The 27,465-nt window shown below is 53.9% G+C and overlaps 2 protein-coding genes across 2 annotated transcripts in view; one reads left to right on the forward strand and one right to left on the reverse strand.

Moving 5' to 3' along the window:
• SMG9 (SMG9 nonsense mediated mRNA decay factor) overlaps nucleotides 1-21,061 on the forward strand; it is a 21,210-nt gene extending 149 nt beyond the window's left edge. Inside the window, exons 2-14 of the mRNA XM_077747376.1 lie at nucleotides 3,084-3,239; nucleotides 5,524-5,598; nucleotides 5,688-5,952; nucleotides 6,047-6,144; nucleotides 8,104-8,216; nucleotides 12,437-12,548; nucleotides 14,473-14,568; nucleotides 14,968-15,053; nucleotides 17,856-17,962; nucleotides 18,652-18,759; nucleotides 18,940-19,068; nucleotides 19,326-19,470; nucleotides 20,541-21,061. Of these exons, the coding sequence (XP_077603502.1) occupies nucleotides 3,090-3,239; nucleotides 5,524-5,598; nucleotides 5,688-5,952; nucleotides 6,047-6,144; nucleotides 8,104-8,216; nucleotides 12,437-12,548; nucleotides 14,473-14,568; nucleotides 14,968-15,053; nucleotides 17,856-17,962; nucleotides 18,652-18,759; nucleotides 18,940-19,068; nucleotides 19,326-19,470; nucleotides 20,541-20,619 (1,563 nt within the window). The 5' untranslated portion in view covers nucleotides 3,084-3,089 and the 3' untranslated portion in view covers nucleotides 20,620-21,061. The remainder of the gene's footprint in view (nucleotides 1-3,083; nucleotides 3,240-5,523; nucleotides 5,599-5,687; nucleotides 5,953-6,046; nucleotides 6,145-8,103; nucleotides 8,217-12,436; nucleotides 12,549-14,472; nucleotides 14,569-14,967; nucleotides 15,054-17,855; nucleotides 17,963-18,651; nucleotides 18,760-18,939; nucleotides 19,069-19,325; nucleotides 19,471-20,540) is intronic.
• Nucleotides 21,062-22,293: 1,232 nt separating this feature from the next.
• Nucleotides 22,294-26,871, reverse strand: LOC144217705 (interferon-inducible GTPase 5-like). Its single transcript, XM_077747368.1, is given in 5 exon segments — nucleotides 22,294-22,674; nucleotides 22,676-23,058; nucleotides 23,667-24,306; nucleotides 25,307-25,467; nucleotides 26,831-26,871. Coding segments are annotated over 3 exon segments (1,245 nt in total). The 5' UTR covers nucleotides 24,271-24,306; nucleotides 25,307-25,467; nucleotides 26,831-26,871; the 3' UTR covers nucleotides 22,294-22,416.
• Nucleotides 26,872-27,465: the final 594 nt, after the last annotated feature.

Here is a 27,465-nt window from a genome sequence, read left to right on the forward strand (position 1 = left end):
CGTCTCGACCGTTAACCGGTCGCTGGGACGTCCGGCAGGTGTGCGTAGCTGAGTAGGGATCCAAAAGCGACCCGTAAAATGCCGGGTTGGCGGGCGTGGCGGGGAGAGGAGATGAATAGTTGTGTAAATAGAACTTCAGTTCTGGGAGGGCCTAATAGGGCCTGTAAAGTGGCCGTCAAGTGTTGCAAACGTCCAACGATCGCATGTAAAGAGAAGTTTCGGGAACACGTTCGCAGAGGGTCTGCAGACAGTCCCTATATACCTGGGAGGTCCTCCGAATTCCGTGTAGATAGAAACCGAAATCGTAGGGTTTCCCATACGAGGCTTGTAGCAGGTGTCTAACTATGGGGGGGTGTCTCTGAGTAATATATATATAGACTTAGAGGTTTTAGGGGATGCCCCATATAGAAACTTGTAAATATACTTGTTTAAGTGTTAGCGAGTCCTTAGAGAAATAGTTTAAATAGACTCTTAAGTTCTGGGGTGGGGGGAGTGGGTTAGAGGAGTCTTTGGGAAAGTACTTTGGGAAACTCCTCCAAAGAATGCCTAGTTAGATTCTTAACGTCTGGGAGGTCACTGTACAGTAAATAAACACAAATGGACTGGCTTTATGCATTTTGGGAGACTCCCCAAAGGAGCCTGGAAACACTGGGGGGTCCCCAAACTGTATGTAGACTCATTTTGGGGAGCTCCCCCATAGAGCTGTTAAATAGACCCAAATACCGTGGAAGTTCCCAGAAAAGAAACATGCAAACCGACGCTTCCTGCGTGGGAAGGGGGTTCTCTTGCTGTGTAAACAGACCGAGTGCTGGGGCAGAATCCCTCTTGAGGAATGAAAAGAGACACTTAAGCACTGGAGTGGGCGGTGGGACTGTCTCGAGAATAACGTGTAAAGTGACCCTTAATTGCAAGGGAGGGAGGATTGCCAGTGTCTGAGGGCGATCTCCATCAGAAACTGTAAACAGTCATTTAAGTGCTGAATAGATCATCTTCCATAAGCCTGTGTAAACAGGCTCTGCCCTCCTGTCTCAGAAGGCAGTCTTCAGCTGGGTTTGTGGCCCGAGGAGAGGTCACTTGGAGCAGTGAGAGAGGAGCCAGACGAGCCCCTGCCCGGCTAGCAAAGTTCCTCCTACGTCCTGTAAACAGATGCTGCTGGTCTGGAGAGAGAATCTCTCACAGGAGCCTGTTTCTCACTGTGTACTTGGGTAGGAGGCGGGCGATTCATAGGCCCATTTCACAGGCAGGGGCACCTGGCTGTCTCCCTTGGTGGAGTGTGCAGCTCTCCATCTCAGGTTTGTGAGTTTGATCCCCACACTGGGCTTAGAGCTTACCTAAAAAAAAATTTTTTTCAATAAAAATGATTTCACAGGCACTTAAGAACTAAGCAAGGGTCAGCAGACTTTTTCTGTAAAGGGCCAGAGAAGAATTGTTTTGTTTTTTAATGTTTTTTTTATTTATTTCTGAGAGAGAGAGAGACAGCGTGTGAGCAGGGGAGGATCAGAAAGAGAGGGAGACACAGAATCTGAAACAGGCTCCAGACTCTGAGCTGGCTGTCAGCACAGAGCCCGTCGCGGGGCTTGAACCCACGAACCGTGAGATCATGACCTGAGCCGAAGTCGGACGCTTAACCAACTGAGCTACCCAGGCGCCCCCCGAGAAGAATTGTTTGAGCATCTGCAGGCCATACTGTCTCTGTCTCAACTGCTCAGCTCTGCCATTATATCAGGAAGGCAGCCATAGACAACTTCTAAATTGATGGATGTGGGTGTATTCCAATAAAACTTTATTTACAAAGATAGAAGGCATCCCTGATTTGGTCCATAGCCTACAGTTTGCCAACTTGACCTCTGAGCTATAAAAGGAAATGGCTTCTTCTGCAAAAAGACTGTTAAGTACTCGTAGACTTCCTGCAAAAAGACTGTTAAGTACTGGTAGACTTCTTGAGAGTGAAGTGTAAACACCTGGGGAAATTCCCTAGAGGGACCCGTAAAAATAGTTAAATGGTAGGGAGTAGACCATATAGGTGGCAATTCATTTTATAACATCTTAGATCAACCACCGTTGAGACTTGGAGTGTGAGGGTTGGTAGACCATCAGAAATGGAAGGTAAACAGACTGAAATGTAGAGGGACAGAAGATGAAGATAGGCCCTTGAATGCTGTAGCCCCAGCCCCACCCCCGCACAGGCCAGTGTTATGTAATCAACGCAGTAGTTGTCTGACTGAGGTTCATGTTACTGGTTTGTAAGGAAATGCTTTGCTACAGTTTGGGAAAGAATATGTCCCCTTTTTTTAAAATTTTTCTTAACGTTTATTTATTTTTGAGACAGAGCAGAAGCTGGGGAGGGGCAGAGACAGAGGGAGACACAAAATCTGAAACCGGCTCCAGGCTCTGAGCTGTCAGCATAGAGGCTGACGGGCTCGAACCCATGGACTGAGAGATCATGACCTGAGCCGAAGTCGGACACTTAACCGACTGAGCCACCCGGGCGCCCCATATGTCCCGTTTTTATGTGACCCCTCCCCCTGTGAGATACATGTTGGCGCAAAGTGATGAGTAGATGGGAATAGTTTTGGCTGCAGGTAAGAGAAGTGTGGTTTCCCACTACATCCAATAGTAGACAACGCCAGGCAAACAGGGGACCACCAAATTTGTTTCTGCCACGCCTGCCTGCCTTCCAGTCCAGGGTGGCTGCTGGAGCTCATTTCTTCCCACCAGGAGTAGGAAAGGGCAAAAGGCATGTGCCAGCAGCTATGAAGGAGAGTTTCTGAAAGCTGCCAGAAGACACTTCTGGTGTCCTACCATCGGCCAGAAAGAACTTAGTCACACGGCCACCTAACTGCAAAGGGTACCGAAAGGTGTGTTCCGGACAGCCATGTGCACAGCTCAGAACCGAGGACTTTATTTATTTGTTTGTTTGTTTATTTGAAGAAGAGAAAAGAATAGATCTTGAGAGCCAGCTAGCAGTCACTGCCACAGCCACAGAGCTCTCTTGAAAGGAAGTGCCTTCTTGTAGTCCAGCGTGAACCAAATAGATTGGAGAGAGACTCTGCACCCTGAAATCCACCTCTCTCTCTCTGTAGGCAACCATGTCTGAGTCTGGCCATAGTCAGCCTGGGCTCTATGGCATAGAGCGGCGGCGACGCTGGAAGGAGCCTGGCCCCGGCGGCCCCCAGAACCTCTCTGGGCCTGGTGGTCGGGAGAGGGACTACATTGCCCCGTGGGAGAGAGAGAGACGGGTGAGTGAGTGGGCCCAACGGCAGCATCCATGTATCCGCCCGTTCCACAAATGTGTGCCAGGCACTAATCTAGATGCTGGGGACCTGTCTGTGAACAAAAGCGACTGACCTCGTAGAGTTGGCGTAGAGGGTGACAAAGGGGCCTGTCCTAGATGAAGGGGACAGAAAGGGCCTCCCTGAAGAGGTGGGTTTGGAGCAGAGACCTGAGGAGGTGAGGGAATACACCATGACAAAATCTGAGCGAAGAGCATTCCAGACAGAACAGCAAATGTGAAGGCCCTGAGCCCTATATCTGATGTATTCAAGGAGTAGCCAGGAAGCCAGTGTGGCTGCAGCAGCCGAAGAAGGAGGGAAGGTGATAGAAGATGATGTCAGAGAGGTAACTCAGGCCAGATCACATAGGGCCTGCTAGGCCGGGGAAAGGACTTCGGATTTCACTGAATGAAATTGGCATCGGAGGGTTTGAGCTGAGAGGCACCGTAAGCTCAGGTTTGAAAGAGTCGTGTGACAACAGCAGCTGTTGGTAGGTGTTTGGCAGTGAGCAGTGTACTGGCACCGCGCAAGGTGCTTTAACATCCTTTGGGGTTTCCTGCGCCCTCCTAGCTACCCTGTGAAGTAGAACCTAGGACAGATCCAATTTGCCCTAATGAAGAACAGGAGTCTCCGGGGAGAAGGGACTTAATCCAGAGTCACAGAGTCTGTAAGCTTTGGGGCCAGAACCCAAGCCCAGATCCAGCACCGGTCTGCCCGCCGTAGTGTCCTGGACTGGGAACCGGGTGCCTCATCATGGGACCTGGGCCGGCCTTGCCTTCTCTCCTGTGCCGAGGTGACTCGCTGTCAGAACCTGCCCCCTGCTCTGGAGCTTTCTCTAGGGCCCTGCCCACCTCTGAGAGAGGTTTGGGGGAAAGAAGAAGGTAACAGTTAGGACTACTTTCTGAGCCATAAAACTTCAAAGAGGAGTAATAGTTTTATTTCACAATGAGCTCAGCTCTTAGTCCTTTCCTTGGGGTGCAGCATAAGTAAGAACACAGGGTCTCTTTCTTCCTTCCACACATATCCTGGGGAATGTTACCGTCATCCTCTACTTTCAGCTTCAGTCCCTGGATAAGCCTCTCCAAAGTCTCTTGTCTTTGCCTCTGACTTTGCCATTGATCCCTGGCAACCTCCTAAATGTTCATTGGCCTCCTCACATCCTCCCAAGTCCCCTGCTGACCTCAGCATCTTCCTCCGATTTCTCCTAGTATCCATGACAGCCCACTGGGCCTCATCCTGGACACCCCCTCCCCCATGTTAGTGACCCCGTACGTTGTGCCTCCTGAATATATTTCCTGTGTTCTCTGTCCTCACAGCCTCCTTCCCAGGTATCATCCTGTCCTCCCCGGACCTTCTCCCCTGTCTCCCCCTCCCCCCACCCCCAGCCTTCTGAAAGCCCACAGCCTCTCCTGTAGTTCTGTCACAGCTGTTCTTTCCAAACACTTTCATGCCCTTTTGTTTGTTCTTCACGATAGGCCAGTGAAGTGAGCAGAATTTAAGTAAGTATCCCCGGTGTATGGTGAAGAAATAGACCCATTGAAGGGTCATGGCTCTCCTGAGGTTCCTCAGGGAACCAGAAAACAAGAGGACTCAAACTCCGGTCTCTCCCCTTTCTTGAGCAGATTGGGGGTGGGTCAAAATAAATGTGCAGGCAAGTGTGGGCATAGCCCCCTGGCCACTGGCAGGCGCGAGTGGAGCTGAGAGTGACACGGAAGGATCAGGATAGCAGAGCTCTTGGGATAGCAGCTGTCAGATAATGGGCACCTGCCATGCATCAGATGCCACCTGGACGGTTTTCAAGTTCCATCCACGCTCAGCCTTGTAGTAGTCCTATAAAGAAATGCCTATCCCTCTTGGCCAGATGAGGAAACAAGCCAAAGTGAGGCCTTAGCCAAGTTCACACAACCAGTAAAAGTAAGGACCAAGTTTGAACCTAGGTCTGGCTCCAGAGCCCTATAGCTGCTTTGACCCAGGCTTGTCATATGGCAGAGGCAGCCGAATGCAGTTCTAGAGCCAGGCCTCCAGGGTTCAAAGCCTGGCTCCTTTCTGTATTGGCCATGTGACCTTTGGCAAGCCAGTTAACCTCAGTTTCTTCATTTGTAAAATGGGGATGATAGTGTCCATCCCACGGGGTTGCTGGTGGAATTAATATGTGATGGCATTTAGAATTGTACCCAGCACCCAAAGACCCCGGGGGTGTTCCAGACAGGCGGGGGAGCCATGCCCCAGTAAGTGCCCTCCCTCACCGCAGGATGGCAGTGAAGAGACCAGCACGGCTGTCATGCAGAAAACCCCCATCATCCTCTCGAAACCTCCAGCAGAGCGGGTGAGTGGGGAAAAATCTTCTGAAGGGGAGGCTGGGAGCAGTTAGGGCAAGGATCTCTTCCGCTGACCAGAACCTTCTCACTCCCGTAGTCTAAGCAGCCACCACCCCCGGCAGCGCCAGCTGCCCCACCAGCCCCAGCCCCTCTCGAGAAGCCTATTGTCCTCATGAAACCGCGGGAAGAGGGGAAAGGGCCCGCGGCTGCGACAACGGCCTCCACCCCCGAGGGCACTGCCCCTGCGCCCCCGGCAGCCCCCACACCACCCAAGGGAGAGAAGGAGGGACAGAGACCCACGCAGCCTGTGTACCAGATCCAGAACCGAGGCATGGGCACTGCCGCACCGGCAGCCATGGACCGTGAGTTGGGGCCCGGGCAGGCGCTGGGCGGGAGCTGGGCCGCCCTCACACAGACCCTCACCACACCCCCCCTCCTGCTTTCTCCTGTCTCCAGCTGTCGTGGGCCAGGCCAAACTGCTGCCCCCAGAACGCATGAAGCACAGCATCAAGTTGGTAGATGACCAGATGAATTGGTGTGACAGCGCCATCGAGGTACTGTGCGCGAGCGTGGGTCTCCCTGCTTGGGCTTCCGCAGGTCCCACGTCACCACCTCCTCCCCACCTCCCCACCTCCGCCCCACCTCCCCACCTCCGCCCCACCTCCCCACCACCACCGTCTTGGCAGGTGATACCGGACTAGGCAGCTTTCAGGCAGCTGCAGCAGGGAGAGAGAAGGAATCAGAACGTTCTCACCCAGCCAGGGCTGAGTTGCAGTGACTTGCAGGACGTGGGCTGTGCTGGTTGCTAAAATACTGAAATCCTGTGATGCTAGTTGGCAAAGAGGGACTCCCACTACCATCCAGATGCCCTGGGACCTCCTTCACCATCACCTGCCCCTTCAGGTCAGCCTCGTGGACCCTGCTCCACTTCCTCTCCTGATTGGTTGAAACAACCCATGCAGTACCCATGTTAGCTGATTTGAATGTCACTCCCAGAGGCTCCCCTCATCATCTCAGTGGCCCCTGCTCTAGTTCAGACCCCACAATCCTGGACTGGGATGCCGACCTCCAGGCTCTCGGGCTTCATTTCTCCTCTCCTGCTGCTTTCACCCCCAGACCGGTCACATCACGTCCCTGCCCAGATTCTCCCAGATGTGTCCCTTCTCCTCCAACAGCTTGGACTTACTAGGACAGCAGGCCGGGCCCAGCTTTTACCTAGCCTCCTGCCTCTCTATGTCCACTGTCCTGTTGATAGCAACTGGAGAGCTTTAAAACAAAAGCCTACCCTTCACTGTCAAATTAGAAATCTGCAGTGATGACAGTGTTCTGTATTTACACTATCTAGTATGGCAGCCACTGTGCTTACAGGTGGCTGTTGGACACTTACCCACATATCCCCATATGTGACTGATACAACTGAGGAACTGAGTTTTGAGGTTTGTTTCATTTTAATGAACTTAAATTTTTTTAATGTTTATTTTTGAGAGACACAAAGCACGAGTGGGGGAAAGGGAAGAGAGAGAAGAAGATACAGAATCAGAGAGAGAGGGAGACACAGAATCTGAAGGAGGTTCTGACCTGTCAACACAGAGCCTGACATGGGGCTCGAACTCAGTAGACCACGAGATTATAACCTGAGCCAAAGTTGGATGCTTAACCCGTAGCCATCCAGGTGCCTCTCATTTTAATGAACTTAAATTTAAATGGCCACATGTGGTCAGTGTCCAGCTTATTGAACAGGGCTAGCCCTAGGTGTTCTTTCTGCTTTAATGTGTCTAGAGTTAGGCCCAAGATTGGCTTCTTTTAAAAAAAAAAAAGAAAAATTAATTTTAAGGAGCCTGTTGAGGACTTTTCTTTGTCTTAAGGCGTGTCTCTCACACCCCCTAGTGGTGAAAGGCATCAGAGCTGGTGGCCCGAAGGTGAAGGTCTCTTAAATCCCACAGACAGGAGCCAGGACAGACTGACCTCCCCTTCCTCACTCTTTTCCCTTTTTCATGCTTCTGCATGTTTTCCCAACCTGCCAGAAGCTGAAAGCCCTCCAGGAGTCTGCTCCAGGAGCCCTCAGATACCACTTTCTGTCTTCCACTTGTTCTTCGTTCCTGTGCCTTTCTCCTGCTCTTCCTCAAAGTCAAGTTTCCCCTTTTCCCCCACCGGGTTTCAGCTGCACTGACTTCCCCTTAGCTTCTTTTTTTTTTTTTTTAATTTTTTTTTTNCGAGATCATGACCCAAGCAAAAGTTGGACGCTTAACCGACTAAGCCACCCAGGCGCCCCTTCCCCTTAGCTTCTTGACCATGCCAGGCTCTTCTCTACTTTGGAGCTCTCACAAATGCCATTCTTTGTGCCACTGCGTACGTACAGAGGCCCTTTGCCCAACTGAGGAGATCAGAGTCGTCAGAGTATTTCTTCCATATCTGACAAGGCAGGCGGGCCAGTCTCTGCCCCACCCCAGCCTCACTCCCACTCCAGCAACTGACAGGTTGTACGAGGCTCACATTCCTTCATCTTCCCACAGTACCTGTTGGATCAGACTGATGTGTTGGTGGTTGGAGTCTTGGGCCTTCAGGGGACGGGCAAGTCCATGGTCATGTCATTATTGTCAGCCAACACTCCTGAGGAGGACCAGAGGTAAGGGGTGTGGGAGACTGGGAGGGAGGTGGACACCTACCTGGAAGACAGGGAAGGGTGGGCCTGGGTATTGCAAGCGGTATCACCAAAGGACTTTGGGGAAAGGGAAATGTTTCCCCTCCCTTGTCCTCAATGTCTTTGTAAGGGAAGGATGATTAGGGCCTGAGCTAAATCTTTGTGTGGCTCCAAGGTAACCAGCCTGTTTCTCCCTCCCTCCTGCCTTGTCCCAGGGAATGGGACAGAGCCCAGCTATGGATTCAGGTTGACTTCATCTCAGCCCTGCCACTCACCAGCCAGTTGACCTTGGGAATGTCACTTCACTTCCCAGTATCTCACTTCATCATCTGTAAAGTGGGTTTTTGGAGCATAAGATCAGGAAGGCAGAGTTAACAAGAACGTGACCCAGAGCAAATGCTCACAGAATATCGGTTGATAAGTCCTGGGACATAGAACAGGGAAGAGACTCGGATGTAGGGCATGGGTTCTAGACCAGCCTCAGTCCTGCATTCTTGAGTAAGGAAGGGGATGATTGTGAAAATAAAAGTATGAAGTCACAGGAGAGGATTTGGGGGAAGAGAAAGCTTAAGAACTGGGGACCAGAACTGAGGTCAGGGAATGAAAGGGAGAAAGGCAGGGACTAGGGAGGAGGGGCAGAGCCAGTCTGATTAAGGAAGACTCAGACTGAGGAATGAGAAATATAAAAAATATAGGGTTTTTTTTTTTTTCCATGTGATACTGTCTTACATTCCATGGATGGACATCAGGGGGTCCAAGAACCTCCCCACAGTATATGCAGGATTTGACACTTAATCTGCAGTCAGGCTTTTCTTCTAGGGAAAGGGTCTGGAGTTTTCCCCAGATCTTAGAGGGTCCGACGGAGACTCCGAGCAGGTTAAGGACCACTATTGTGCATCCACATATTGTGCAAGGACCAGACTGTGCATCCACTAGACCCAGAACTGCGGGGCTGCCCTTCCTCCCAGGTCCGCTCCATCTCGTCTTCTCTGCTTGTAACTTAAGCCCACTCTGGCTTTGCTTGGGAACAGCTCCCGCTCTCTCAGATAGCATTCTTTCTGTGTCAGCTTCTACCCCACAGCTAGCAAAATTCCCCCCACACACACACCCCTGGCTCTGAGTTCAGATTTCTGTGCTAGAGAGAATTCTACTAGCCTAGCTTATCTTTTTTTTTTTTTTAATGTTTATTCTGTTTATTTTGAGAGAGAGTGCGAGTGAGGGAAGGGCAGAGAGAGAGGGAGACAGAATCCGAAGCAGGTTCCACGCTGTCAGTGCAGAGCCAGCACGGAGCTCGAACTCCCCAACCATGATATTATGACCTACACTGAAGTTGGACGCTTAACCGCCTAAGCCACTGAGGCACCCTCTGCTTATCTTTTCGAGCCACTTTGGCCTGTGGTGTGGTGGACTTTGATGCAAACTCTTGCCATCAGGTCTCCTGATTATGTTAAGAATTCCTCTGCTTTTCCTTTCTGTCAGAGGCCGCGCCGGCTCCGACAGGTCCAGGGGTCCCTGAAGGATCGACGGTGTCGGCAAAAGAGAATGAGAGAGCCCCGAGATTCTTTCTGATCAGCAGGCAGGCATCTCTGTCCTGTCGGTTTTTGTATTTTTATTTAAAGGTTCAGCAACATGATGAAGTCATAGAAAGGAATTTCTTACAATGGAAGGCCTTTTGTGATATCAATTACAGAATTATTTCGACCAAGGAAATAACAGAATGTTCTTAGTGAAAAACAGCATAACATACAAGTTAAATTGTATATAGATAAGCTAGGAGTTATTCTTTCTGGCTCTCAAGAGGAAAAATGTTTCTGAATTGGTTTATTTGTGGAAACTAACATGGGGGCCCTAAATGTGTCAGTCTTTGCACCTGGGTTTATGTTTTAGCTACTCTTATCTATCTCATCCCAGCTGCCAGTGTAAGGGAGGGGGTTTGTGGAATGTAGGCCTTGAGGAAGGGACTCCCATGCTTCACCAATTAGCAAAGATATATGTAGTAACTGTGTTCTGCCCTTAACCCCAAAATAGGCTCTTTGTCTCAGGGCCAGGCTCAATTGTAACTCTTGTGTTTTTAATCCCCTTTATTATGCAAATCTTGGGTCTGCAAGGCCCATAGGAAGAGCCTTTTGACAATCATCCATAGAGCTTTCATCTAAAATCTCTTTTGTAAAGGCAGGAATATGCTTTTCCTTATGAGATATCTGTGTTCAGAATATGGGTCTGATATGGAATATTTTGAGGCCTGGTCAATACCAGCAGGCTTATTTCCAACACGAGCCAGTAGTAGCAGAAAGAGATACCAGTTTTCATTTCTCATGGCAGGAGCTGCAAACATTGCCATTTCCTTGCTGTGACTGCCATCCAGAGAGGCTGGTGCGGCTCCCGGCACCTTTCCTTTATTCCTGTCCCCTGGCCCAAGCCTCTGACCTCTGCCCTACAGAAAGCCAAGAATCTCCTCACTGGTCTCCCTGCTTTAGTTCAATTCAGCCAGCATTTATTGAGTGCTTACAGTGTGCCAGGCACTGTTCCGGGCGCTGGGGATACAACAGTGAATAGAACTTAGTCCTGGTGAGCCTTCATTCCTGTGAGGGTGAGAACAAACAAAATAAATACATTTGACATGTGAGAAGAGGATAACCAAATGGGAAGGGATCATAGGGAAGCAGTGTGGGGCTGGCTTACAGTTCTGAACAGAGTGGTCAGGGAAGGCCTCACTGTGAGGGACACTGAGCAGAGGCAGGCTGGGAGCAGGGAGAGCTTTCTAATCAGGGAATGGCAGGAGCCAGTGTCTGAAGCAAGAGCTTGCCTGGTGTGGGTGCAAAATGGCTCGAAGGCCCTGGAGCTGGAGCGGAGTGAGCAAGAAGGGAAGTCCTAGGCGGCCACGGTCAGAGGATGAGGGAGGCTGCCGCTCTCCACACAGCACAAGGGGGAGCTTTTCAAAACCCGCCTCCAGTCCTGTCACTTCTTAAACGTCTTTAGGGCTCCTCCTGGCTTGTGGGCCGAAGCCCCAGCTTCTTACCGGGCCCCACAGAAGCCTCGGGTCCCTCTTCTTGCTCCCAGTCCCCTGCTCTCTATGCTTCCCACCCTGGTCTTTGATCCCTCGTACACACCACCTGCTTTCCACCTGGGACAGTCTTTGCTTCCGTCCTCCATCCCCCCTACGCCTCCCCTTGAACTTGATTAACTCTCTTCTCACTCTCGGTGTGGTCATCTGTCTCTTGCGTGGCAGCCCTTCCCAGCTCTCCCAGCTGAGCGCTCCCCATCCTGGGAGCCACGCACCTCTTCTCCCTACCGCTCGCCCTGACGGATCTCTGCCGACCTGTAAGCTAGAGCAGAAGTTGCTTGGAGGCAGACATGGTCCTTGTTCACTGCTGCTTCCTGGTGTCTGGTACAGCCGAGGCCTTCGGTGCGGTGTTTGTTAAGTGGGAGGCTACTTGCTCCTTGTCAGACAGCATAACATGCCTCTCAGGGAGGTGGGGATTACCTTCTGAGAGAGAAATTATACAGACTGTAAGAGAAAATCACTTTGTCCAAGTCACAGAATGTGACCAAGTTGGGCTCCATGGTTTAGAGCAAGGCTCAGCTCTGCCGGCTTTGCCATCATCCCAGTCCAGTGCCGATGGAATTGAGGGAGACTCTCCTCACTGGGGAAGAACTGGAAACCGAGTTCTGCAACCACACAGCCTCCCGCTGTGGGGGTGGGGAGTCTTCAGCGCTGTATCCCCCGGGCCTGGCACGTGGCTAGCGCACTGAGTAATTCATAGCTAACAGACATATCGCTGCCCAGCAGGCATCTATCTTCCTGAGGGCTTTACAGCAATTAGCCTCATAGCAGCCCTAAGAGTTCTGAGACTGCCATTATCCCCATTAATAGATGAGGAAGCCAAGGAGAGAAAGATTAAGGACTTGCCCAAAGCCACAGGGCCAGGAAGAGGCAGAGCTGGGATTTGAATCCCAGCAGTCCAGCAAAGGCCCGAGTCTCAAACACTTCGTTCTACAGACTTTGTTAGATGAGTTAACAGATCTACTTACAGGTAGCGGTGAAGTTGTGTGGAATAAAATGTCGTTCTACAGACAGCGGGGGACACAGGTGGAAGCGTTTGTAGGGGGGCAGGGCACCTCGCTCATTTCACACGATCACACTCTGGAGGCGTCAGAGGCTGAGAACCAGACCTCTAATGCACCCCACGCGCTCCTCTCCACAGGGCGTACGTTTTCCGGGCCCAGAGTGCTGAAATGAAGGAACGAGGGGGCAACCAGACCAGTGGCATTGACTTCTTTATTACCCAAGAGCGGATTGTTTTCCTGGACACACAGGTGCCGACTTCCATGTGCCCCCTACTGCCTACCGCGTTCACGTTCGTCTCTGAATGTTTTTAAGCCAGAACCCTGCTTGGATTCCATGTGGCTTCAGCCTAGCCATGGGCACGCTCTCTAGGTGCTCACGGGCAAGTCGTGTCTTTTCTTGACCTTTAGTGTATTTTCAAATTTTGCCTCCTTCCCCCCCATCCATTGTATACACAGTAGCCTAGAGAATCTTCTAGCTTAGAGGTTAAAAGGGTGGGCCCTCGAGGCTGGTCTGTGTATGTCCAGATTCTGCCTTTAATTCTCACCATTTGGGTGACTTGAAGCATATTTTTACCCCCTCAAACCTCAGTTTATTCATCTGTAAATGGGGATGCTCATTGTATTCAGCCTCACAGGATCATTGCAGGGCTTCAGTGGAAGATCCAGGCAGAGTGGCTGGCACAGGACCTGGCATGTAGTTAGCATTCAGGCCCAGCACGATCATTAGAACTGACATGTCGTGTGTCTGGCAGTTTTCCTCATCCTCTCCCTTGCCCTCAGGCAGAGTCCCTGTCCCTTAGCGTGGCGTTCAGGGCTCGTGGGGCTTGCCCCCGACTCTAGCCTGCCCTCTCTGGTGTAGTCTTTAGCTCCACACACACAGCACACGGCCTCGCCGTGATCCCTCTCACCTCTAGACTGGCCACGTCCTGTTCCCTTTATCCGAAACTACCCTTCATCTGAAACTGCCTGTTCCTCAGTTTCCTGAAATGGGAAAAAGAGTATTGCCTCCCTTGTGGGGGGTTGTGAGGCTTCAGTGAGTCAGTACAAGCAAAGTCCTAATGACAGTGCCTGCCATGACGTAGGTACTTCACATTTCTACTCTTTGCTGTTACCATCATGATCATGAGAATACTCTTGCTCCCCTTGCCTTTTTGCCTGGCTAATGCCTTCTCCTCGCAGAAGACTCCACTGGAGCATCGTCTCCTCCCAGAAGCCTTCCCCTCCTCCGTGCACCTACTGGTGCTGTGTGCACCTTCCATCGCAGCACTGACTCATCACGGCCTCTTCCCTCAGTGTATGGCCCCCAGTCCCCGCCCGCCTGGAGCCCTTCAGGGAGAAGCCCAGGTGGTCAGGGCCTGGCCCCTCGGTGGTTCTCACTGAGTGTTGATGGAAGAGAGTTCTAGCCCCCATAGGTGTGGATGGCACGGACAGGGAAAACCTACAGATGTGATCTGTGAGTCGGGCCCTGTGCAGGGGCCACTAGGGGACCTAGAGACCAGCTGAACAGCTGCGAGCTGGGCCCACAGCCGTGTGGGGCAGAACGGAAGTTAGGACAAGACAGAGCGGAGCACGCAGCGTTGGGATTTTTAGAAAGCCAGCGGTGGGGAAGCTCTCTTACTTAAAGAATTCCACTCACTTCAGAAAGGAGTAAGACTGCCAAACTGATTTAACTCTTGCGGCTTTTACGTGGCATGTTCCTTTAAGACAAAGTGATGAACTCGCCACGGATTCTTTTATACCCACTGATGCAATTTGTAAATCCTCACCAACTTTCACACTAAATGTTGTTTTTTGACCAAAGTAATTATCTTAGCAGAGTTTTGAAAGCATCTGAAACAACTAAGAAAAAGAAAGTGTCGTGAAGAGACATGACTCAGTCCAGCCAGTATTACATTTATTAGCACTAGGGGAGTGCTCTCTGAGCAGGAAGCACTTGAGAGCGGTGCTAATGTGTACAAGAGCTGGGGGAGCGGACCTGCTTTGAAACATTCTTTCACCCCCTCTTGCTGACTAGCTCTTACTCACCAGAAAAACGCCCGTGTTTCTAACCTTATTTTGCCCTGAGAGAAGTGGGGTATTGGCCTTCAACTTGTGGAACTTGGGGTGGCTGCAACCCTTAGGGCCCTGGCCGCCAGCCGCTACCCTTCCTGACACCCTGTTGTCCTTGCTGCAGCCCATCCTGAGCCCCTCCATCTTGGACCACCTTATCAACAATGACCGCAAGCTGCCTCCGGAGTACAACCTGCCCCACACCTATGTTGAGATGCAGGTGAGGGGGCCGAGCCAGACCCCGGGGTGAGGTCTCCACCTTCCCCTCGAGATTCATGTCGGGGAGTTGGGTATGGATCGGCCTCGCTTCCACTTCATAAAGAACCCTGGGGACCCTAAGAGCTGCAGGAAAGAATAGCATTGAGAGTCCTGTCATTTCCTGCCCCCCACCCCTACCCCGCCAGGCCTCATTATCCGCCTGTGTAAGATGGGAGTGACCATGCCCATTTTGCCCAACTTAGGAATGGCCCATGAAGGAAGTGCCAGCAGAGTCTGGGCACACAGTAGGTGCTCAGAGGCTCCAAGGCTCTCACCTTGCTGCCCCCTCAGTCAAGTCCTAGGAGCAGGAACCNGGCGGGGGGGACCTCCAGCTTGGTTGCCCCTTCCTGCCCTCTTTCAGTCGCTCCAGATTGCGGCCTTCCTCTTCACGGTCTGCCACGTGGTGATCGTTGTCCAGGACTGGTTCACAGACCTCAGTTTATACAGGTGAGCAGGTGGGGGGAGGGGGGGGGAGCCAGGCAAGAGATGGGGGCCAGAGAGTCGGCCTCTTGCCCTGGTCTCACACGTTCCACATAGCAGCCTCAGGGGCCTCCTTAAAGTCTGAGTTGGGGGCGCCTGGGTGGCTTAGTTAAGCGTCCAACTCTTGATATTTGGGGTCAGGTCGTGATCTTGCGGTTGGCAAGAAGGAGCCTCACATCGGGCTCTGCACTGATGTGCAGATCCTGCTTGGGATTCTGTCTCTGTCTCTCTGTGCTCCCCGCCCCCCGCTGGTGCATGCTCACACACGCATACATGATATCTCTCTCTCTCTCTCAAAAGTAAATAAACTTCATGGGTCCCCACCACCTAACACACATACATACGCTTACAACTCCCCAGTGACATTATATATCACTCAGAACAAAATCCAAAGCTGCCTCACGCATGGCCTACAGGGTCCTCCACGGGACAGTCCCAGTCGCCTCACTGACCTCCCCTCCCACCACTTTCCCTCACTCCCCCCATGAAAGCCCTGGTGGCCCCACAGCTGCTACTCATGCAGCTTAGGACCTCTGCGCCACATCCCTCAGCCAGAACACTCTTCCTGCAGACCTGAGACTCCTCCCTCACGTCCTTCCACCTCAGGCCTTCCCCGATCTCGATCTTATAACGTAGGAGCCTGCCAGCCGCCCCCACTCTCACCCTACTGTGTTTTCCTTCATTGCATTTATGACTCCCTCACAGGACATCGCAGCTCTCTCCATGGTCTGTCTCCCCCAGTCTGATCCCCAGCCTCACACAGGGCCTGGCACAGGGTGGACAGTACGCATTTGTGGATGAATAGCATAATCGGGAGCGGGCTTGCCCACCTTGTCCATCGCCCCCAGGCACATGTACCATTCCTTTGGTTCCCTGGCCAGGCAGGAAGGGGGCAGGAGTCAGGATCTGGCAGGAGTCCCGCCTAAAACAGCTGGAGGTTCTAGAAATGCCCCCCAGACAGAAGTGGCTCAGAACCCAAGGCGCAAGGGTTCGTCTTGGCCTCAGGCCCCGGGGGTTGGCTGTGCGGAGGCCGGCCGCCTTGGGCACAGGGCCCAGACAGAAGGAGCAGGAGCTCGTGGGGAGGGGAGAGCCGAGCCGTGGGAAGCAGATGTCCCCGCAGTAAGGCAGCCCAGGATTTGAACCCCAGCTCTTACTAGGTGAGTAGCCCCTTTTTCCTTAGCTCCCCATAGGCAAATTGGTTTTTGCGGATTAAATGAGTTTAAAAGAACTTAAAGCGTTCAGGGGTAAATGGGAACGTAATGTTTATGAGTAACCCTGGGAATGGGGGTGAACCTTGGGTCTGGCCAAGAGTAAAAATTACTTTCTGGGGGAACCAGCCCTTGTGACCAGATCTGAGTTTTTTGTTTTTGTTTTTGTTTTTTTTAATGTATTTTTGAGAGAGTGGGGGAGAGGCAGAGAGAGAGACACAGAGGATCTGAAGTGGGCTCTGCGCTCACAGCAGAGAGCCCGATGTGGGGCTCAAACTCACCAGCTCCCCAACCGTGAGATTATGACCTGAGACCAAGCCGGACATTTCATCAACTGAGCCCCTCAGGCGCCCCTAAGTGTCTTGTTCCTGAAACATGCCCGCCGCTACCACAACCACAGTCTATTTGAATTTAGTCATGTGGGAAGTACATTGACCATTTATGGATGCCCTTCGCTGTTCTTGGCACTGGGGACCCAGGTACGAGTATGACAGACTGCCTGGGGTGGACTTTGCGTTCTAACTGGGGTCCAGACTCAGGCTGGCACGTGCCACAACCTTGCTTTGAAGCCAGAGTCTGAGGTGGGCTTCTCAGGACCTAAACCCTGTGAAACATATTTGTACATGTGTATGTATGAGGAGAATGCCCATGCTTTTTATCAGGTCCCATGATCCCTTCCTTCAGATAAGAGGTTTGTTTTATTCACATATTTGGAAACTTTATTTTGAAATAGCGTAAACTGAAACTTAGGTCCATGCAGAAACTTGCACATGGATATTTGTAAAGCAGTTTGATTCATAATTGCCAAAACTAGGAAGCAATCAAGATATCTTTCAGTAGATAGATTGATAAACTATGGGACATCCAGACAACGGAATGTTACTGGAAATGTGTTATCAAACCCTGAAAAGGCATGGAGGAAGTACATATTCTTGAGTGCGTGTTACTAAGTGAAAGCCAATTTGAAAGGGCCAGCATATGATTCCAACTCCGTGACCTTCTGGAAAAGGCAAAACTGTGGAAACAAGTAAAAAGATTAGTGCTTGGGAGGGGAGAGGGGCAGGTAGGCAGAGCAGAGAGGATTTTTAGGGCAGTGAAACCATTCACTGTGATACTGTGTGGTGGGCACATGTCCTTTTTGTCAAAACACATAGAATATACAATACCAGCAGGGAAGCCTAGTGTACCCCATGGCCTTTGGGTGATGATAACGTGTCATAGGCTCATCAGGATGTTGGTCATGAGGGAGGCTCTGCGTGGGAGAGGGGCGGGACATTTATGTGAATCCCCCTGCTTTCCACTTGGTTTTGTGGTGATGTTACAAATGCTTTAAAAAAATGAAGTATATATGTTTTAATAGCATAAGCTCTTCAAAAACGCATGTAGTTGACGTGGGTCCATGGATTGGTGTCTGAGAGAGTTGTCTCTGAATTCCCTAAAACTGTGTGAGAAATAGGGTCTGGCTGTAGCTTTTATCAGATCCACAAAGGGGACCCCCTCCCCAGGCTGTGGGATAGGGGATACCAATGCCAGAGCGCCAATCTCTCACCCCAAACCCCAGGTTCCTCCAGACAGCAGAGATGGTGAAGCCCTCTACCCCATCCCCCAGCCACGAGTCCAGCAGTTCCTCAGGCTCCGACGAAGGCACCGAGTACTACCCCCACCTGGGTGAGAGACTTGCTGGGGGCTCGAGGGGGGGAAACCAGGAGCACTGGGAAACCGGGGAGCTGGGAGGAAGGAAGTCAGCAGATTAACTGCTCTTCCCTCTAAGGTTCCCACCTGGCCACCAAGGGCATGACCCTGAATCTGGGTCTGGCTCCTTGATCCCAGTGGGAGCCTCTTGCAGATAGGATCCACATCCACCCATTTCTCCGTCCCCGGCATCTCCAGCACAGACTCAGGGAGTGAGTGTTGAAGTAACCCGAGGGGCCCCCGGCACCCTGCTTGCCCTCCAGCCTCACACGTGCTGATCTCCTTACTCTGCTCTACCGATGACGCACTGACCCTCCACAAACATCTCCTTCGTTTATGACCCCCCACGCAGGGTCTTCCCTACTTCCTCTGCCTCACCAAGCCCCTGGTGCCTTTCCGTCTTATTTCTGATCGTGTGGCTGTCCTCCTCTTCCGCCTTTTCCATCAGACTGGGGGCTCCTTCGGGACAGAAACTAGATCTCCCATCTAGGTCCCTCATGGCACCCAGCACAGGGCCTGGTGCTAAAGCAAAGTAACATGTCACATAAATATTTACAAGCACTCCGAACCCAGGGGTGATGGCACATCTTTGCATGAGGAGGGAAGGCCACACGGCCAAGCCCTGGCTGCCTCACATGACTGCATCTCCCTTCCCACCCCTCCAGTCTTCCTGCAGAACAAAGCTCGCCGGGAGGACTTCTGTCCTCGGAAGCTGCGCCAGATGCATCTGATGATTGACCAGCTCATGGCTCACTCCCACTTGCGTTACAAGGGTGAGGGTCCCTGAATCACCCCCCAAGCTAACCGGTGCTCTTGACTCCCGATCCGGTCCCATGGCACAGACGTCCAGACTGACCTCCTGACCCTAGCTTGACCGTCACTGCGTACTGTCCCCGCGTACCGTCCCTGCCCCTCAGCGTCGCATCTGTAGGCTGACGGGTTCTCTCCCCCAGGTACTCTGTCCATGTTACAGTGCAACGTCTTCCCTGGGCTCCCACCGGACTTCCTGGACTCTGAGGTCAATTTGTTCCTGGTGCCCTTCATGGACAGCGAAGCAGAGAGTGAAAACCCACCACGAGCAGGTATGGTTGAGTCTGGTCCGGAGGGACACCAATTCTTCCTGGGTCTGCAGGGAGAGACAGGTTGCCCTGGCCTGGGTGATAGGGACCCACGCTGGTCTGAGGGGAGACTCAGGGCTTGTCCTTAAGGTGCTTGGACCCTTCTTAGGAGTTTGTTTCCTAGATGTGGGGGCACTCCTGGTATTCCAGCCCCGGATACTGGTGACTGGGAGGAAGGAAAGGCCCTCTGACAGGCTGTCCCCCTCGCCTCGACTTTCCAGGACCTGGTTCCAGCCCGCTCTTCTCCCTGCTCCCTGGGTACCGTGGCCACCCCAGTTTCCACTCCTTGGTGAGCAAGCTCCGGAGCCAAGTGATGTCCATGGCCCGGCCACAGCTGTCACACACCATCCTCACGGAGAAGAACTGGTACGAGCCTGGGGCAGGGGTCAGGGCGGACAGGGGTCAGGTGCAGACAAGGGGAAGTCCTCGGGGACACCTCCACGTCTCCGTTTCCTATTCTGGGATGTCGACGGCCGCTTCCGCGCCGGACAGCATGCTGTCTCTTGAGTCCCTTGAGTAGCCAGTGGGGTATAGGTCTTATCTCCATTTTACTAGTGGGGAAATTCAGGCTCAGAGAACGGAAATGTCACATGGCGACGTCACACACCTGTAGCTAGGTGCCATTTGATGGCGAGGAATAGGAATAGAACCAGTGAGCCCGGTAAGCTCGAATGTTTATTCTGAGGCCCTGAGTGCGGAAAGTGTGGCCTCACAGGAGGGGACATTGAAATGTCCCCACAGGAGCCGCATTCCCCAGCTCTCAGTGGATGGCACAGTCTCCCTGCCCCCCGCACCTTCCCTCCTCCTGTGCCACCTGGCTCTCTCCACGCTGCTTTCCGGAGCCCGGAACCTCCCCAGCCCCAGCTTTACACGACTGTCTGGAGCCGAAGCAGGTCTGCCAGGTCCAGGCCTGCACCATCAAATTTCCAGGGGACATGGAAGTTGGAGAGAACGAGCCTGGCTGGGTGTAGCCTCTAGCTTGGCCCCCCTGGGGTCTGTGGCCCGCTGTGGCCGGAAGGGACGGGGAGTGCACAGGGCAGCGAAGCCAGTGAGCCATGCGGGCTCGGGGCTCTGCTCCCTCGCTGTCCCCAGCAGAGCCCAGGCAGGTAGAGGGGCCGTGCAGCTGTCAGACATTTCTGATCGTCACAAGACTCTGGAGGGAGGTAGAAGTAGAACCCCGACCCGCAAATTGGGGCCCAGGGCCTTTGTTCCAGACCAGGCGCCTTCAGTGTTGCTCGCCCCGGGGGAGGTGTGAGAACCCAGGCCACTCGCATCGGCACTGCCCTCTTCCCCGCCTCCCAGACTAGGAGCCTCCTGTCTTGGGTTGTGCAGGTCGCGTGCAGGACCCGTTTCCACACCTGGCCCTGGTCAGCACAAGGCTGGCAGCCACAGCCGTGGCCACTGACTGCTCGCCCCCCCACCCCCACCCCCCCCAGGTTCCACTATGCTGCCCGGATCTGGGACGGCGTGAAGAAGTCCTCTGCCCTGGCAGAGTACAGCCGCCTGCTGGCCTGAGGCCGAGGGGAGGAATGTCACGCAGAGAACCCCCTTCTGGGTCCCCACAGATGGTGAGGGGGCACATGCGTCCCACCCCCCTGGTGGGGTGGAGAGTGGCGGCAGGCCTGATGGATGAGGGACCGCGACATCCTTGCCCAGAGGCGTGAGGCATCCAGGGCCAGGCCCCCCCCACCCTCAGCAGAGTGTTGTTCGGGGAGCAAGTCTGAGACCCCACCCCCACCCGGGCTGGCCCATCCTCAGCCCCCACAGGGACAGGCAGTGGGAGTAGTACGAATGGTCACTGAGGACCCCAGGTTCCATCTTGACCTCCCTCAGCAGGGACAGGAGCCACAGGTCCCTCCTCCCTGACTCGAGCCCTTCCCTGTAAGGTGCGGCAGGGTCTGGGGAGCTCTTCGTTGGGGCAGGTCTGGTGGTTCGAATAAAAGAGTCATGCAAGCCTGTTCTGGTGCTTCTCTTCTTCCCGCCTCCCCAGCACGCTGTCCTGGGGAGCAGGGCAAATTTGGGTCCTGGCCTTTGGGGACAGATTGCCTGCAGCCCCCACCAGAGCCCAAGTGACCTTCCCATGGGGACACTTCCCCTGCAGGCTGCAGAATTGTCAGGAGCTGATGAAGACCGGTCTCTGCTCAGGAGGAAGCCCCTAGAAAAAGGGGTATCCTGTTTCCTGAGGTGACATCCAGTCCCATCTCTGTGCTATGGATAGGAAAGTACAGTGCCTGCCTTTGGGGAGATGCCTAGTTAAATGCAGTGTCCGACTCAACATATGGTTAAATAATGAGTATGTCTTAGTTAAATAGTTCAATATAGTGCTTACCCTGAGTTGAAACAGGTTCTACCCTTATTCAAATGCTCGCACCTTACCCTTCCACACAGTGCCTGTGGTTGGTTAAGTACGGTGGCTTCCTTTCTCTTCAGAGCTCACCTACTCTTGCTTAAAAGCAGTCTCTACTTGTAAGTCCAGAGCCCACCCTCAGTTACTTCAATATAGTACCTACCCCATCTACCCGGTTTAAATTCACTACATTTTAGCTGTTTCCCAAAGTATGTCTCTAAATTGGTCTGGCCACCGCCCCCATCCCAAATTAGTCCTGACCTTCCAGTCACCCCACCCCACCCTTCCCTAACCAGTTGGTTCCAGTCACCAGCTGAGTCTGGCTGCCCACTCCCCTCCCCCCCGTTGGTCTCCCTGCCTTCCTCCTGCCCTTGGGCTTACCCATTCAGTCCTGGTGTCCTTGTCGTGGGAATCCTGGGGGAGGGGCAGGGGGTGGTGACGAAAACACTCCGAGGCCAGGAGTGGGATCCGTGTAGATCTCGAGGGGCTGAGGTCTGGGAGGCACGAGACCCAGGGCCGCCTGCTGACCGAGAAGACCTTAGGCAAGAAACTCCCTTACTGATCTTCAAGGCCCTTCAGAGCTGAGACATTCACTGCCCTCCCAGGGAAATGCTTCTGAACCCCTTGCCCCACTGCCCTGACCTACACCTTCCTAAGCGCCCTCTCTGGCCCAGGTTCCTCCCCACCTGGTCAAATCTTACCTGTCCCATGTCCCGCCCCCTCCCTCTGCTTCCCAGGGGGATTGCTGGTTGATTTGAGGGTTCAGACCAGGGAAGGTGGGGGCAGAGAGGGCATAAGGCCCAGGGCTCAAAAGCACAAGACAGCACTCGGATTCAGTCCAGGAAGGTTGGAGCTGGACTTTCTTTCCATTCCTCAACACCATCTAGCCTGGGGACAGATGGAACCTGGGTCCTCCCAGCCCTTCGCTGCCACCTCCTGCTGGGCTAGGCTCAGGGCTGGGATTATCAGTGGGATTTATCTGGGAGCCTGTGGTCAGAGCTGTGGAGGAAGGCCTGAGTCAGCACTCTCTGGGCATCCTTGACCGCCTCATCCAGAGATGTGCGGAGCATCTGGTAGATGGTGGCGAAGCTGATGCCACAGGTGGCCAGGGCACCTAGGATGGGCACGCTGAGGAGCTCCTGGGTGAAAGCAGAGGCATCTCTGGAGGCCTGGCCCAGTAGTTCCACCACCAGTGCCTCCGTGACTTTGGTCTTCGGGCCCTGTTACTGCCTCCAGGATCTTGTGCGGGGCCTGGCCTGTCTGCTCAGCCAGCGTGACGAGGGAGTCCTTGTCCAGGCCAAAGCTGCGGCGGTAGCCTTCCAGGGACTTGATGAGCACATACAGGTCACACGCCACATCCTGTACGCCTGGCACAGGGCTCGGGTTGACGCCACAGGCCACCGTGGCCACCAGCCAGATATGCTGCCGCAGTGAGGCTGCCTTCTTCTCTAGGATGGGCTTCGAGATGTTGGGCACGGCCAGCAGAAACGCGTGCCGCTTGTGGCTCTCCAGGTCCTTCACCATCAGCTCCTCCAGCAGGTGGAAGTCGTACTTGCCCAACTCGAACATGGAGAGCAGGAAGACCTTGGGGTCCTTCAGGCCCTCCGCTGCAGAGGACAAGAGCCCCGTTCAGCTGCTGGGCTGCCACAGGCCCTGGCGTTCCAACAGCCGCCGAGGCACAAGCACTCGCCAGCAATGCACAGCACGAGGCTTGCGAGCGTTGGCCCCGGAGCCAGGCTGCCTGAGCTCAGACCCCAGCCTTGCTCTCCACCACCCGTGTGGCCTTGGACAAGTCACCAAACAAAACAAGGGGGTAATTGCGCCTGCCTCGTAGGGATGTTGTGAAGTGAGCGCATGAAGATGGTGCCTGGCCTGCGATAAGCGCTTAGTAAATGTTAGCTGCCCTCGACCACAGGTGCCAGCATCCCGTGGGCACAGAGCCTTTGCACTGCTCTAACTTGGCAGACACACAAGCCAGCACATGCCCTGTTTCCTTAACGCAGGTGATTGGTCTCTGTCACCTGTGACCGGGAAGAGCCAACTCTCAGGAAGTGAATGGCAGCTGTAAGCATTATTTCACTGCGGGGCCAGGTTCTGTCACGCAGTGTGACATTGGACGACCCCTTCTCCCACTGCGGGCCTCAGCTGGGAGAGGAAGGGGAAGGGGCCGGCAGCCCCCCCATGCCCTCCCAGCCCCCCAGAGCCTGCGCCTCACCCGTCAGCCGCTGCCCACAGTCTTCCTGGATCTGGCTGAGCACTCTCTCCTTGGAGAAGGTGCTGGGCCGCCGGCTGCGTGAGGCGGCAATGTCCACGTCCACCTTGGAGCGGATGAGGTAGAAGCGTTTGCCCCGCTGCAAGATCTCACAGGCCAGCTGGGCATGGTGGGCAGTGAAGTTCTCTGAGGCGATGATGACGAAGAAGTCGTAACGGTCCAGCAGTACCCGCTGGAGGTACGTATCAGCCCGGAAGCTGGGCGTGCCTATGCCTGGCAGGTCCCAGATGACAACGTTGGGGTACTTAGGGTGTGGGTATGGCGTGGGGTCCACCGTCATTTCCACCACACCCGTGCAGGCCGAGTTGGGGTCCTCGTCTCCCAGCCCCCTGATGGCATTGACAAAGGTCGACTTGCCTGAGCCTGTGCCCCCAGTGATGCCAATGTCCAGCCTGGCATTCTCCAGCGAATGAAGTGTGGCCTGCAGCTTGGCAGCCACTGCTGGCAGGTCCCCCGCTTCGAAGGCTTCCTGCAGAGCACTGGTGTCTTTCCATAGCTCCAATATCTTGGACTGGCTGAGGCTTGCCTGGGAGACTCTGCGTGCCATGGGCTACCTGATGTCCAGGCCTTCAGGATCGATGACCTTCGGCAGGGCAGGGAGGGCAAGGAAGATTTTCACTCGGAGTTGCCCTCCCTTCTCTAAGATCCCCCAGCATGCCCAAAGTATTTGAGGCCTCGCCAGCAATCATGCTGAGTGTGCAACCATATGCCAGGCCCCGTGCTAAGTGCTTTATTTCAGTGAACGTGTATTCATCACTGCATGCTTCTCCTCCTGGAGCATCTCATAAAATCCTCATAATAGCCGGAAAAGGAGATTCCCCTACTCTCCACATTTGGCACTAAGAGGAGAAATCATTTGCCCAAGGCCTCCAGCCAGTGTGTAGAGCGTTGGGAATAGGAACCGGCCCTTCTGATCCTAGAATTTAAATTCTTTTTTTTTCAAGATTTCATTTTTATTATATTTTTTTAAGATTTTAGTTTCAAGTGCTCTCTACACCCAACGTGGGGCTCAAACTCACAACCCTAAAGTCAAGAGTCGCATGCTCCACCAACCTAGCCAGCCAGGGAGGAGCTCCTAGAATTCAAACTCGTAAATAACTTTTGTGGCATTGACTGCGCACCAGGCACTATGATCAACCAGATGGAGCAGTAATTAAGCGCTGGAACCCTCATCCCCGCTGGTAGCAGTTAGCGTTCATTCAGTGTTTACCCGGGGCCAGCCACTGTCCTAACCACATGCATAATTTCACTGAGTCCCCATTTTACAGAGAGGAAGCTGAGGCTCAGGGAGATGAAAGTCACTAAATGTCGTCCAGCCTGCACCAGAGCCGGGACACGGACCTGTTCCCTCTAATACTTTTGCCACACAACCTCCCCACGCCATCTTTGCACAGCCAAGCACCCCCAAGGTCCCAGGACCCCTCTGGGGCACCAGGAGGAGAGACCCGACGGGCCTGGGGCACTTGTGGAGACGCTGACCCCACTGCTGCCGGCTTCTGAGTACCCGCCTCTGCTTGGGAACCACAGCATGCACCCCCATGAGCCCCGCCCTGCCTCTGAGGAGGGGGGGTCCAGTTCCTCACCTGTGCAAGGGAGAGGTGACTCCTCAGAGCCCTCTAGCTCTGGTTTAGGAAGACTCAGGGTCTTACTGTTGATGAAGTTCAGACAGAGGCCAGCTTGGGAAGGACTTGGAGCATCAGACTGAGCTTGACCTTTCTCTGTGGGTAGCCATGGAAGTGTTTTTCTGCTTGTTTGTTTTTGAGAGACAGAGCATGAGCAGGGGAGGAGCAGAGAGAGGAAGAGACCCAGAATCCAAAGCAGGCTCCAGGCTCTGAGCTGTCAGCACAGAGCCTGACGCAGGACTTGAACCCACAAATACGAGATCATGAACTGAGCCCAATGGACTCAACGGATGTTCAACGGACTGAGCCCCCAGGCGCCCCGGGAGGGTTTGGAACGGGAAAAGGAGAGGTATGTGGTGGACACTGAAAGAGCCCCCTGTGGCCTTTGGATAATGACACTGGTGGCTGGGAGATGAGGCAGAGGGCAGGGATGGGAGCCGGTGGAGAGGGCGAGGCCTGCTGAGGTGATGGGAGATGGGGGTCGGGAGAGGAGTGATGGAGGCAGGAAGGACAGGACAGGGCCACCAGGCCCAGTGCGGGGAGAGCGTTGCTGTTCACGCCTGACCTTTCCATCCCAGCCCCGTGGAGCCCGTGAGTCCTGTGTTCAGGATGGTGTGTAGGATGCGCAGGTATCAGGATGCGGGCTGTGTCTCTGAGTATAGATTTGGGTTGGACCATCTATCCTTGTATCTGAGAGTCTGGGATTTCCCTACCACAATCCCTCACACCCTATTTGGTGCAGAAAGGTCCTCATGAACCCCAAAGTAGTCCTGGTGCAGCCAATGGGAAGGTGTCCCAGGAAGAAAAGACTCCTTTCGTTAATCCCCCAGGGGAAAGCCGCCCATCATAGTCCAGGACGTTTTCCTACGTTCAAGGTAATTCGAGGCTAGAACCATCACCAGATCTGGGAATACCCACAGGCAGTATTTGTAAGTACCTAGGGGTGAGGCCACTTCCCCAAGTGGCAGTCCCCACTTTGCCACCGGCCTTATACACAGCCTCCCAAGCCTTCTTGTGAATTCCTGGAAACTCACCTTTTCCCACACCTAAATTTGACCCCATCTCTGCCCCTCGTTCAAGCACACAAAAGCCCTAGGGGCCCCTTGTCCTGTCCAAAGCCCCTAACCAGGTAGTGTTTGAATCTTTTAAACGTGTGACCCTTGACTTGGCATGTGAGGTTAGGCTTGTACGAGGGTATCAGATTCACTTTTGAGTTCCTAGAGCCAATAGGGAGCAAGGGAGGGCCCAGGGGTGGGTTTCGCGGGGTCCCCTGCAGACACAGATGCCCTCCCCCCATCAGTGTGTTGCACATGCCCTCCGTCACCCACGGCCACATGCAGCTCTCAGGACTCCTACCACTGTCGCCCCCTCTCAGCCCCATGGCCCTTCAGGACAGCCCCAGGATCTGTGCACCCACACACCCACGCGGAGACAGCAGGCTGCTCGCCACCTCAGACACACAGCCTCAAACTCCCGGAGACTTACCGATGCCCCTCCCCATCACAGACCCACTGCAAAGCTCATCCCCACACACGTTCCCACGAGCCCTCTGAAACAACTTGTTCTCAGTGGCGGGATTCACCCTCTGCCCCCTCCCTCCTTTGACGGGCAGAGAGAGAGCCCCCCAGCCTTACCACCCCAGGCCCCACGTGGAGGCCAGCCCTAAGATGCTGGACCTCCCCTCCCCCTGCCCTCCACACCCACCATCACTCACTGGCAGCAGGCTGGCCCAGGTGGAGTCCCACACCCTGTTTAACTGGGTTGCTAGGCACCATTGTGCCCATCCTGGGCATCGATTGGCTGCCCCTCCCCCCTCCAGAGGTGGCCTATGGGATACCGGGCTTTTCTGAAAGGGACAGGAAATGGCAGCAAAAATAAGTACCATAGCCAGCCCCGGTCCCCGCTAAGTCACCCACACAGGTTGACAGTTGACACCGGTCTTGGGTCCAGGCCGTCCTGTTGCCCCACAAATCTCCCTTGGCTACCAGGGGACCAGGGAGAGAGGTCCCAGCAAGGGGCCCTTGGCCCGCCATCCATATCTTGAAGCTCTCCCCACCCAGCTCCAGGCGCGCCCCAGGTCAGCGTATCCCTCTTGGACTTGGCTGCAGAGCCCTCCTCCG

This window comes from Crocuta crocuta, unplaced genomic scaffold, assembly GCF_008692635.1.
Source record: "Crocuta crocuta isolate KB4526 unplaced genomic scaffold, BGI_CrCroc_1.0 scaffold334, whole genome shotgun sequence".
Classification (NCBI taxonomy): domain Eukaryota; kingdom Metazoa; phylum Chordata; class Mammalia; order Carnivora; family Hyaenidae; genus Crocuta; species Crocuta crocuta.